Genomic DNA, 12112 nt, shown 5'->3' with positions numbered 1-12112 from the left:
AAACCCTAATTTCTCTTCTCAAAAAAAAAAAAAAAATCCAGCGGCGGCGGCGGCGCACATGGATCAGATGGCGGAGCGGCAGCACAAGAAGCGGAAGCCGGAGAAGATGGCCGGCGCGCGCACCAGCGGCCATGATAAGGAGGAGGAGAAGAAGGTGAAGGCTCCTTCTGTGTACCTGGTGGTAGGCCATGAGGTGAGCTGGGCAACCTACTCCGTGTTCAAGGTGGATCCCTACGCGGCGGCGAAGAGAGGCGGCGGCGGCGGCGACGAGGAGGATCCCGCTCCGGTGCCTATCCCTCGCCGGCTCGCCCGCATCAGCGCCAAGTTCTGCATGTCTTTCGCCCCCGTGCCCGTGCGCTCATGGATCGTCGGCGTCGGGGGCGATTCAGCGGATGAGGACTACGCCCCGGAGACCATCGTCTTCGACACCGAGACTCGCGCCGTGATCCGGGGGCCCAACCTCCTGTCGACCAAGCTCCACCCGGTTGTGCTCACCATCGGCCACAAGATCTACGCCCTGGCACGGTATCCCTCCGTCACGGGGCAACTCGACTTCGTTCCATGGTTCGAGGTGCTTGATCTCTCCCAAGCGCGCGTGGTCGATGGCCATCTAGAGAGCTGCGAGTGGAAGCCCCTGCCACGGCCTCCCTTCTTCCCATGGGACCTCACCCCATTGCAGTACCTTTCTCCGCCAATGGTTACTGTCGAGTCCTACGTTGCACTGGCCTCCTGCATTCTGGTGTCATTATCTCAGCAGGAGGGCACGCACATGTTTGATGTCGACAAGGAGCAATGGTCGAAACTGGATGACAACAGCCTGCCATTCGTCAGAGGCGCCGTTCCACACGGACCCATCTTCCTTGGCTTATCGAGAGCCAAGAAAATCATCACCGCATACAATATCACAGTGGTCTGCCAACCAAGGTCAGGCGGCACAGCGCCGTCCTTATCAATTGTTGAGTTCCCTGTGGTGTCTGACATGGAAGAGGAGATCTTAAGCACACCAATATTTCTTTCTCTCGGTAGCCCTGGCTTCTGTTCTTTGAAAAGTTGGAGCGACCACCCAACGACGGATGATCCATGTACTCGTGCACGTATCAAATTGATGGCATACCATACAGAGGAACCCATATCACAAGAGTACATCGAGTCTTCTCATGGCTTATTGATACCGAACCAGTGGAAACAGGTGTACGAGATATGTGATTCGTCCAGGGAATTGATTTGGCAATGCCTGATCACTGCAATGTCCTTATGAGTAAGCCCCTTTGTCACATCTAGTCCCTGGAGTCAATGGATTGTGGATTTCATTTGATTTCTTGCACTGCCTGTTTATTTACAACTGCAACCATAAAGCATCTATAAGATGACATTACTGCTAATCATGGATTAACACCTTAGCACGGTACTGCTACAATGTATGTCAGGATTGTTGGTTCGGGGTGTGTATGTTTGACATTGCTATGCCTGTTATTGATTTGCGATAGTGACCACATAGACCTTGTCTTCATAATACTGAAGATAAATATCAATACTGGCTTTAGTTTATATAAGACGACATAAATTGCCCAGAGCTGTCTTTTTTTTTTTTTGATTTTTAGTTTTTTTAGGAAGCTTCTCATATGTTAGTTCTGTAAAGGTACTCGATTTAAGATTTGTATCTACAAAAAGCAACAATCTACAACAGCAACAGTATATTTGTTTGCTGTTAATTAGTTTGAGAAATATATTAACATTGCTCAATCCTGAGCTCAAAAGGTAAAAGCCTACTAATCCTCCCTAATCTTGCCGCTCTTTATACATGTTAACCATTGGCGTCTTTATTCTTATATCTCGTGTTGTTTCATGGCTTTGAGCTTGGGCCCATTAATGTGAATGGTGAGGCAGCAGAGTTATCATTGACCATCCTTCATTTCTAGGTCATAACCTTTTCTAGACTACATAAGCGACAATTTTTGTTGTAAACTTGTGATGGCTTTTCATGGTTTTGATTTACACATCAGCTGTTTACTACTAGAGTGATTTTAGTTGCACTCTTAAAATATTTCAGATGGAAAAAGAAAACAGATATTATAGAAGAAGCTGGGGGTGATCTATCACTCTGCAAGATTGTATGTTGCTAGCTGTATGTAGATATATGTTGTTTTCAATTTTCTTTGCACGATGATGGTGGTTATAGATTGATCTCTTTACTCGTGTACATGATTGTTAGATCAGAGGACGAATATCTCTTTTTCCATTTTTAACTTAATCTTGTAGCTTACTTAGTAAGCACCCATCTCCTGGAGCCGGTGCAACACTATAAAATTCAACCACATACCACAAACAATTGCTATATGTCTACAAATATTTTTCCTGGATTGGGAGAACACTGCAAATAATATAACTAGAATTCGGCAAAAGGATCATTGGTGCTGAAGCTCCTATTTTGTTCTATGGTTGCTACAACCATGCATTGATTTTTTATCTCTTTCTTTGGAGATTATAAGGCATGTGTAGAAAGCTTTGGTTGCATGCTTTTATTACCAGCTTTGTGTGGCTACTGGGCTAGTGGCTATATTCATAAATAGGAAAGCACATTAGCTCCAGGATGTGATGACTGATGAGAGCACATATGGTGATTGGGGAATGCAGTAAGGTCGTAAATTCTGGCAATAAACTTGTTATGACTTACCTTGCTTCCTATGGTGGATATTAGCTCCAGCAGTAATATGCCTTTAAGTTGAAAATAGCATTCGTTTTAGTTTGATGTTGTCACATGCATACCTGCTTTTTTGTACTGTATCATAAAACTGAAAAAAAGTATTCCAGTAAGCCCATAATTCAATCAGTCAATAATATATTTACCTCATGAAATGTACTGTTTGTATTGAAGCTGCTTGTATTAGCTGTAGTATGTTATACATGTTGCCTATTTATGCAGTTAATCGTTTGGAACCCACTCATTAAGTATGCCGTCTTTTTTGGAAGTACTTTGTTCAATGTGCAGGGAAAATGTTGTGAGAGCTTTGTTGATTGAACAACTGTCATTATTATGCTATTTCGTCTATAGAAACATGTTTTTTGGGCATTTCACTATTAGTTCATCGGTTAAAAAAACTCATACAACATTATTGGGCAAGCATATGCTTCCTATAATCTTTATCAGATTGCCAATATCATTGTTTGTTCTGTTGTGGCCTTCCCTGAATCTGGTATGTTGGGTAATTACAGGTGTATAATCTTACGAACACTACAAAGTAATGTGAGTTTGTTTGTGTTAATCACATTCCACATGTATACTGCCTTAATCTAGCTCATTTTTTGGGTTTAACCGTTTATTGGTAGCAGTTTTAATATTTACTCTATTTTACATATAATTCTCAATATTTTATGGTTCCACAGGTATATTCCATGATGTTGGAGCCACCAGAAGTTTATTGTAGAGGCTGGCTTAAGAAAACGGTTTACTTGTAGCACCCTACAATTCCAGTAAATTCTTCAGAGTACAACAGCTTTGCATGGCTTCGAACTTAGGGAGTAGTGCTGCAGGGCATCTTTTGCTTGTGTATTAAGTGGATTTAGAATATGATATTTGAGGAGAAATGATCCCCTGTAGTATCTATGCTGGACTGATCTAATTGAACCTGTCTAAAAGAGTTTCATGTATGAAACAGCTGTACGTATATGTGATGTGACGTTTAATCATTCGTTTAACTAAAAAAATTATATAAATATTATTTACTAGCAAAATATGCCCGTGCGTTGCACGGGTGAATATCAAACAAATATGGTCCTTGTGTACTTATAACACGTGCAAAAAGATATTGAATTTGTACATATTCAAATTTTATACAAGAAAATATCAAAACATCTCATACTGTATACACATTCAGATTCAGGTTGTATCTCAAATTTTATAGTACATGCATGAGATATTCTAAGTTTTCTACACATTCAGAACATACTCCAACTTTCACAAATGTTCACAAGAGGGTGTAGTTACAGCTCTGACTTCACCATCCTCTACAAAAGGAAAAAGGTAAAATGCATCTGCAATAGGAAAGAAACATGCACTTTGTAGTATCATAATAAATTCACTCAAAAAACTTTAGTGGAATATGTTCGGATTATAGAAATAATTTAATATTTAAGAAAGTAATAATTATCTTGACATAAAACCATATTAACGCTTATCAAATACAATATAACATAATTAATAATTTCTAGATAATTTTTTAGTTTGGTTCATTTATCTAAAAATAATTTACTGAGTGATCAAATAATCGATCATAATTTCGTAGCAATTTTAAATGGCTTAAAATAGTGCCAAACAAATTTCTGTAAATCTAAAAATAATTAAATCAATTCCTTAGAAAAATACTGGATTTTCGCTTAAAAGGCTCGAACCGGCCTAGCACTGTGCGGCGCGTGCTAGTGCACAGCGACCCAGCCGATAGGCGCGATCGCGGCCCAGCGAGCAGCGCAGGCGGGCCGTTAATTTCTGTGGCCCAAAGCGGGAGAGAGGATGGCCGTCCGATCCAATGGACGTCCAAGATTGCAGCCGCTCCAGTGAAATTGCCGTCGGATGAGAGGGGAAACCCTAGCCCACGTTCTTCTCGTCTTCTCAATCCCCTATTCCCCTTTCTCCCATGAGCGAGCGAGAGAGAGAGGAAACGACGATGGTGGTCCAGCAAGTGAGAAGAGGAGTATAGGGTATTAAGTAGACTTTTGCATTTGCGGGCTGAAGAAAAAAAATAGGCTGAAAAAGGCCCATAGAGAAAAAATAATTTTTATTTAAATAAATGCTGAAATGATATTTGTATTATCAAAATTACCAATTAAGCTATGTAAATTCTAAAAAAATTGCAAAGAGTGTAATTAATATAGAAAATTTAATAAAAACTAAATCCAACCATAATATTTTATTTCTCACACTTACTTTACTTGAAAATTAATTTAATTATATACCTACCTCCTTAAAAATACCCTAATATTCTAGAAAATGTGTATTTCATTTAATTAGAATTTAACTAGCAAAATGCCCGTGCTTCGCTACGGGTATAATAAAAGGTTAAATGCTATAAATACACAATTAACATGTATATAATAATGTTCCAAAATAGATAAATTATTCAGTGGGTTAATGATAATCAGGACTGATAAGAAACACTATTGCATATTGATATACTCATATTTTCATAACATGCACTCTCTCTCAACTCTTGCATGGCAAGCGCCTAATATAATTATTTCTAAAATCGAACATGGACTTGCGTGGAGATGAATCATTTTCACGGCTCATGCGTGGACGATAGATGGTGCGGACTCTAATATGTCGTGTTTTGCAGATGACGAAAAGAAAAAAAATATGTTTAATTTTCAAATTAAAAAATGGTTCATTATAAGATTTCAGAATCACTAAATATCTGTTGAAGAAAGAGGTGCAAAAACTTCTGATTTTTTAGCCATCGGATTCATGGCAAGCGCTTGATATAATTTCTAAAATCGAACACGGACTTGCGTGGACACGAATCATTTTCATGGCTCATGCGTGGACGATAGATAGTGCGGACTCTAATATGTCGTGTTTTGTAGATGATGAAAAGAAAAAAAATAATTATGTTTAATTTTCAAATTAAAATCTGGTTCATTATAAGATTTATCACTATCTGTTGAAGAAAGAGGTGCAAATAGATGGCGCGGACTCTAGTATGTCATGTTTTGCAGATGATGAAAAGAAAAATATAATTATGTTTAATTTTCAAATTTAAAAGTGGGAGGGAAAGTAGACTTATTCTGAGTAGGATTTGAGCTGTGGGAGGCAAAGTAGACTTATTCCGAGCAATGATTTGAGATATGGGAGGCATAGTAGACTTATTCCGAGCAATACAACCTAGGAAAGGTGAAGTAATGAGATGTGGGAGGCAAAGTAGACTTATTCCGAGCAATGATTTGAGATATGGGAGGCACAGTAGACTTATTCCGAGCAATATAGCCGTATATAAAAAGGATGGATGATGGGAATCGAACCCTGGTGGGCAGGTTGAAAATTTTCTCCACCAACCAGGTGGGCAAGCTACTACTTGTGATTGATGGTTACATTACTGATACATATCATATATTAAGCAAGGTTTTGGAGTAGATTAGAAAACTTCCGACCGACTATTAAGCGGATTAAAACGTATTTTGGCAAGAGGGAGACGGACGAAAAGAAGAACCGGAAGTCTTACGTATTTTTTTATTATTAGGTATATATATATATATGTTTTAATTCAATTTTCTCTTTTTATTTTCTTTTCATTGCAACGCATTGTCACTTTTGCTAAAATTTTAAAATGTATAATTAATATTGTAGAAATTTTGTATTTCATTAAATTAGAATTTAATATGTTTTAATTTAATTTTCTCGTTTTTTTTCTTTCCGTTGCAACGCACATACAATTTTGCTAATTTATATAACGTTACGTGAAAAAAAAAACCGCCTGGAGGCAGTATATTTGCTATGTTTGACTTCTATAAAATCCTTTGGTTTGACTTCTATAAAATCCTTTGGTTCGTCCGTTCCAAGAAAAGCCATACAGGAAAATAAACAGAAACTATTTGCCATTACTAAACAAGGAATAATTAACTATCTGTCAATCTTACAAGTAGTGAAAAAGAATGTCTCATACTCCATCCGTTCCGCAACAACTCAACCTAGGAAGAAAGGGATTTGCCCCTTTAGGACAGAGGGAGTATGGTATAGACACATGAAGACAGACCACAAAGCATGCAGAGACTTCCAAAACATGAAAAAAACAATAGCACGGATATTTGAGCAAACACCACCAATACGTGCACACATTTTCGGTCATACTCAACTAAACGTGATTAGCACGAAGCTGTCACGAACTGAGATAAACCACATATTCCGAACACATCGAGCAAACTACACCTGTGCTGTGCGGCTGTTCTGAACACATATTGTCAGGCAAGTTCAACCAAAACGTGATTCCGCACAAAGCTACCACGAGTTCAAACAAATAAAAACATTAACAGATGTCTGCACAGATTTTCAGGCATGCTCAACAAAAATGCTATTCAGCCAATCCAAGTTGTCATGAATAGCAGATGTATGAGAAAATCAATCGGTCCTACTCCCAGCGGATGTATAGCCAACCCCAGTTTCTCCATCAAATCAACCACATTGTGTTCCAATGAAAATCCAGCCCGCCCTCTTTGTGTGTGAGGTAACATCATTTTAACTTCCTGAACCAAACAAGGAAAGGATAATTCAGAGATTGGCATTTGCGGGATAGAAAGCAATAGAACTGTTGATATCATCAAATATTTAATACCAGAAACGGAAGTGTAAAGACAAAACTTACTTTCTTGACTTCATGTATGGTTCCAAACTTTTTTGAATGGCACGCAAGTACGTTGGGTAGCGGGAAGTTAAAATATAATCTGTCCATGACAAACGAAAGGGGGTGATACCATCCTGCAGAGAGTAGATATAATTAGAATAGGAAGATATTATAACACATAAAAGAGTATCAAATTCTATCCTTTTACCTTTAATGCCTTTTCAGGTATATGAACATCGGAATTCCTCATAAAATCAAACTGTAAGATACCATTTTTAGATGGTTTTCTCTTATCCGTTCCAACCTTGTTAACTTTCAAAGCCACTTTTTTTGAATCCAAATTAGCAACGAGCTTTAGATACTCATTGTCTTCCGTTCTGTTCATCCAGCAGTCCAAATACGGGATGTGCTTAAATAAACTATCACGATCATCTTCGCTAATAGCTGGACTAATATTGGTTTTATATTCAGTGTGCAAATTGACCAATAATCCTTTCTTCTCTTTAGCTGACATTAATGAGCTGCTGTCTATCACTGATTCAAGTCTCTTCAAAGGATTTTCCTTTAAATCATGTAGATCACCTTGCAGATCAGCCGGTATCATTTCCCCAACAAAACAACTTTTAACCAACTCAACAACCTGCAGCACATTATTTATTGCTTCATCCTCCTCATATGCAATCACTTCAAGTTGAAAGAACTTGACATCAGATCCTTTTAAAAGAATTTTCCTCCTTCTCAGAAGGTCTGTTCCCATCCTCAAACATTTCCCCAAAGAGAACAAGTTAACAAGGTGTGACAGCATGGAACGAATAATTGCCTTAGCAATATTTCGAACAAAATTACATTCCTCATCATTCCTTGACCCAACAATATGCTTTATCTTCAGAAAAGAATTCCTCTCGAGAAATTCTTCCAAAGTCAAACAGAAACCTTCAAAATGTGATAAATCCAAGCCATTCTCCAAAAAAAATAAATAGTTCTGATTATTCAAAGCAACTGAGTGGAGAGTGCAGCATCCAAGTTTATCATTTGGCACACAGTAATATATATCTGGGGATAATTTCAACTCATTTCTTGTCTGAAAATACAATTCCATATATTGTTAGTTTATATTAAGAATAAAAAATAAATGCCATAAATGCAACTAACATCAATGCTTTAATGCCAAAACAAAATATAACGATAAAGAAACAGGATATACCTATTTTATGAATAACCGTGTTTAAATTTGTGTTCAAGACGAAAAAAAAATTAAATGTATATTATAATTTGTATTGCTAGTATTATTCAGATATCCTACAAAAGGACTTAAATTTTCTCTAAATTCAGAGAATCTCCATGGTGCAGATGCATGATAGACCACAATTTATCGCTAAATTGTTTTTATGTTAACTATTGCTGTGTCAATGCACTTATCGTACTGGGAAATATAAATAGAAGTGCAACTATGCACTGCCACCAATGATCAGGTAAAGTATTGTGACCATAGGACTAGGAATTGAAATGTGCAATCCAAACAGGTGATTCAGAATACTCCTTAACTCTCTAACAAATGAGATAGAAGCCACGATTGAACAGAAATAAGATACAGTGGACTGGCACATATTGGTTGTTACTGCATTCTATATCCTATCCTAATTCCTACATTCCTATACAAGTATAACCTATGTAGGAAATTATGGCCATAAAGCAGCCTTCTGATGCAGCCACATCAACCGTTCGATAATAAGTTCAGCATCTGTATACGCACATAAATTAGGCCCATATTTACGGCTAGGCCCAGCCAGCAGACTCCACACTCTACTACCCCCGTCAACTACACTCATGTGACTCGACTCACAACCATTTCTTTTCCTTCACTAAGTGCAATTGTAAAATAGAAACTGACACCATCCATGGTTAATCCCATTTATCCTCTCTGCCTCTCTATAAGATTCTTGTAATTCCTATGCTCAATTGATCATTAATGCGAGAAGTCATGGTTGAGTAGGCAAGCAGACAGTACCCATTGTTATTATCCTCTACTACTATCATCTATCCTTCCCTCCCTCAGTCTTGAGAAATTATCAGGTAAACTCAGTCCCTTACTGTCTGATTTTACAACAATAAACAATTTATAGTTTTTACAACAATATGTTGACATGTCAATCCACTACGCCATGCTAGGTACCATCCATTTTTAAGTACCGGGACAATCATTCATTTAATGCATAAGAAATTAACAGTTACCTGACTTTGAAGACCATCCAGAGCTTGATCACAGTCTGAGCCAACAAAAGCACCGTGGACATCTAAAAGCTTGAGGCAAAAATTTAGCCCAACCTAAAAGCAGTTCACATGTTCTAAGTTTAGGAATGGACCACACATGCTTTATGTTTAGGGATGAATCAATAAACTAATCAAGATCAGGAATGGACGAGAAGTTTATACCTCATCAAGAACCAGTGAATTTTCACTCTCGCCTGCAGGGATACTAGTGATCTGGGTAATACAAAAAAAAAATCTCAGGACAAGATTATACATGAATTATGAAATTTATTGAAAATAACCAGCAACTTCTTAACAAATAAGTTAGTTGAATACCTTGAAAATCCTGAAGTAAACAGAATCTCTACTCTTTGTGAAGACATATAGATCTGAAGCTGCACGCTCATCTTCTTGAACTGGAGAAAACATCTGTTTAACAATATCAGATATGGCATTTATATACACGCTAAAAACTGAACCAAAAAATTGAATAAAATGAGTTCTTACCATCATTAGCATCTCCTTCACAAGAGCCCAAGTTTCATCTTCAACAAAATTGGATGAAAATGAAAGTAAAGGATTTGTTACTTTCACTTCCATACTTTCATCTAGGAATGCTGCAAGAAATTTTAATTGTTATCAATATCATCATGTAGAAATCATCATAGTTATCAATATTATAATTAATTACTGTTGCCAATCGGATTATATAAGTGTATCTGGGTTTTATGCAGTGGCAGATCCAGAAAATTGGTTTTATCCAAATCTGCCCTGGTTTCATGAAACATTTTGTAACAAAATCTACCGTTCTTTGAAACAAATTATAAAACCTAGGATTTTGCGTTAAGAAAACCCCAAAACAAGGGTTTTGAAAATTTTACTCTTATTTAAAATTGTAAAAAACATTGAAATTACCTGGATTTATAAGAAACGATATGTGAATCTCTTTCAATGTATTGAACATATGACAAATCATCATCTGATCACCTTCTGCCCACTGACATAAGGAAAAAAAAAGATTACCTTAAATGAATGAAAATAATGTTATGCGTGTAAAAAAAAAGCAGATTATTCATTATACCTCAAAGAAGAGACAAAAGTTGCATCTGCTCCATTTAAGAAACACATTGATTTTGTCCGAAGGACAAGCATATGCCTTTCCTTGACCATCATAAGGAAGCAGAAATGAGATGTTTCTCAAGAGAGTCCCATACCTATTAACAAATATCATTTTAGATATCAACTAAAATTGCATTTCATACATATATATTTGTGTGTATGTGTTCCGAAAGAATTTACCGCCGAATGAGGTTAGGCGTATAAGCAATAACCACATTTGAGGCACGGGGTCTATTATTTGAATTCTTATTTTCCTGCAATGAAGTACAGAAAAGTTCAGAGAAATGTGCCAACAAAGTCTGCAATGAAGTACTGCAATGAATTCAAATACAGAAAAGTTCGAGGTAGTAGTATAATCCTTGCTGCTGCAGTCAATAAAGTCTTTTCCTTAGGGAATCAGTTTCCTTAGGGAGTCAAGTCTTAGACTACAAGTCATAGGGTCAAGTCATCCCTTAGCCAGCAGGTTGCCTCCCACAATCCTTGCGCCTGCAGGATAACACGCATCACCATGTACCACTCAGTGTAGTTGGTCCTTGTCAACGTGGGGTAGACGACAGAACCTGAGCTCCACTTGATCAGGCGATCGACGATGACCTCCCTTACTCCGGCGCACGTGGCAAGGTAGGGGCAAGACGGAGAGCCACCGGTTGCATAGGTCTTCAGCTCTTATGGGGAGTGACATCATGCCAGGGGTGTAGCCTCACCCTTATACCACTTGTTAGCTGCAACAGAGGATGTAGCAAACACGTGCGAGAGAGAGAAGAATCGACAAAACGATGAGCACACGTGTTTTGGTGCTTTCGTATAAAACTTGCAGCGTTTTCTGCATTCTTTCCTTCTTTTTTTTTTCCTTTCTTGCAAAACAGAGAATGTGGACGCTATGTGTACGATCCCGTAGCGGCGCTCCCGTTCGCGCACGTCGAACCCAACGGCGCACGACCAATTCATTCACGCGCCCAAGTTTATTCCTAACAATAGAACCCTAGATCCCTAAATTTATCCATGTCCAATCTGAGTTTTCTGAATATTATGTGAGAAGTCTGAATATGTGCATCCATTTCGAGCTCGGGCCGTGACAGGAATTACCTCCTCAAGCTTGCGTCTGAAGGCACGAGCTCTTCTACCTCGACCATGTCGCAGCCTCCTGCCCCCACCGCCACCAGATCTGCTGCCGGAGACCGACGAGCCCATGGCGTCCTTCCTCCTCCTCTTGGCCTCGACTCCCCCACCCCCGGCTGGCGATGGGGCCCTTCGCTTGTTCGCAGCGCGTGTGGCATCCGCCTTGGCCTCTCCGACCCGGCCGCCCGGATCGCCCCCGCCGCCGCCGTCCATGTCGGCGCCCCGCCCCGCCGTTGTTTTTTTTTTGTCTTGTTTAATCTGCTGAGCAGAGAGGGCGTGGTGACGTGGTGTGAAGT

At 38.8% G+C, this 12112-nt stretch overlaps 2 protein-coding genes across 2 annotated transcripts; one reads left to right on the top strand and one right to left on the bottom strand.

The window, feature by feature from the left end:
* Positions 1 to 3728, top strand: LOC4325216 (uncharacterized). The gene is made up of 2 exons (NM_001406231.1): positions 1 to 1258; positions 3385 to 3728. The coding sequence occupies exon 1, from the start codon at positions 59 to 61 to the stop codon at positions 1256 to 1258; it is 1200 nt and encodes a 399-aa protein (NP_001393160.1). The 5' UTR covers positions 1 to 58; the 3' UTR covers positions 3385 to 3728.
* A 3107-nt stretch (positions 3729 to 6835) lies between these two features.
* On the bottom strand, positions 6836 to 12112 carry LOC4325215 (uncharacterized). Its single transcript, XM_015767157.3, has 11 exons — positions 11784 to 12112; positions 10878 to 10951; positions 10660 to 10792; positions 10494 to 10575; positions 10086 to 10195; positions 9915 to 10007; positions 9762 to 9812; positions 9561 to 9653; positions 7537 to 8409; positions 7350 to 7462; positions 6836 to 7230 (listed from the first exon to the last, which is right to left on the bottom strand). The coding sequence occupies exons 1-11, from the start codon at positions 12027 to 12029 to the stop codon at positions 7218 to 7220; spliced, it is 1881 nt and encodes a 626-aa protein (XP_015622643.1). The 5' UTR covers positions 12030 to 12112; the 3' UTR covers positions 6836 to 7217.

The sequence above is a fragment of the Oryza sativa genome, chromosome 1 (assembly GCF_034140825.1).
Source record: "Oryza sativa Japonica Group chromosome 1, ASM3414082v1".
Taxonomy (NCBI): domain Eukaryota; kingdom Viridiplantae; phylum Streptophyta; class Magnoliopsida; order Poales; family Poaceae; genus Oryza; species Oryza sativa.
Note: the sequence above shows the minus strand (reverse complement) of the source record. Positions and strands in the feature narration are given on the sequence as shown.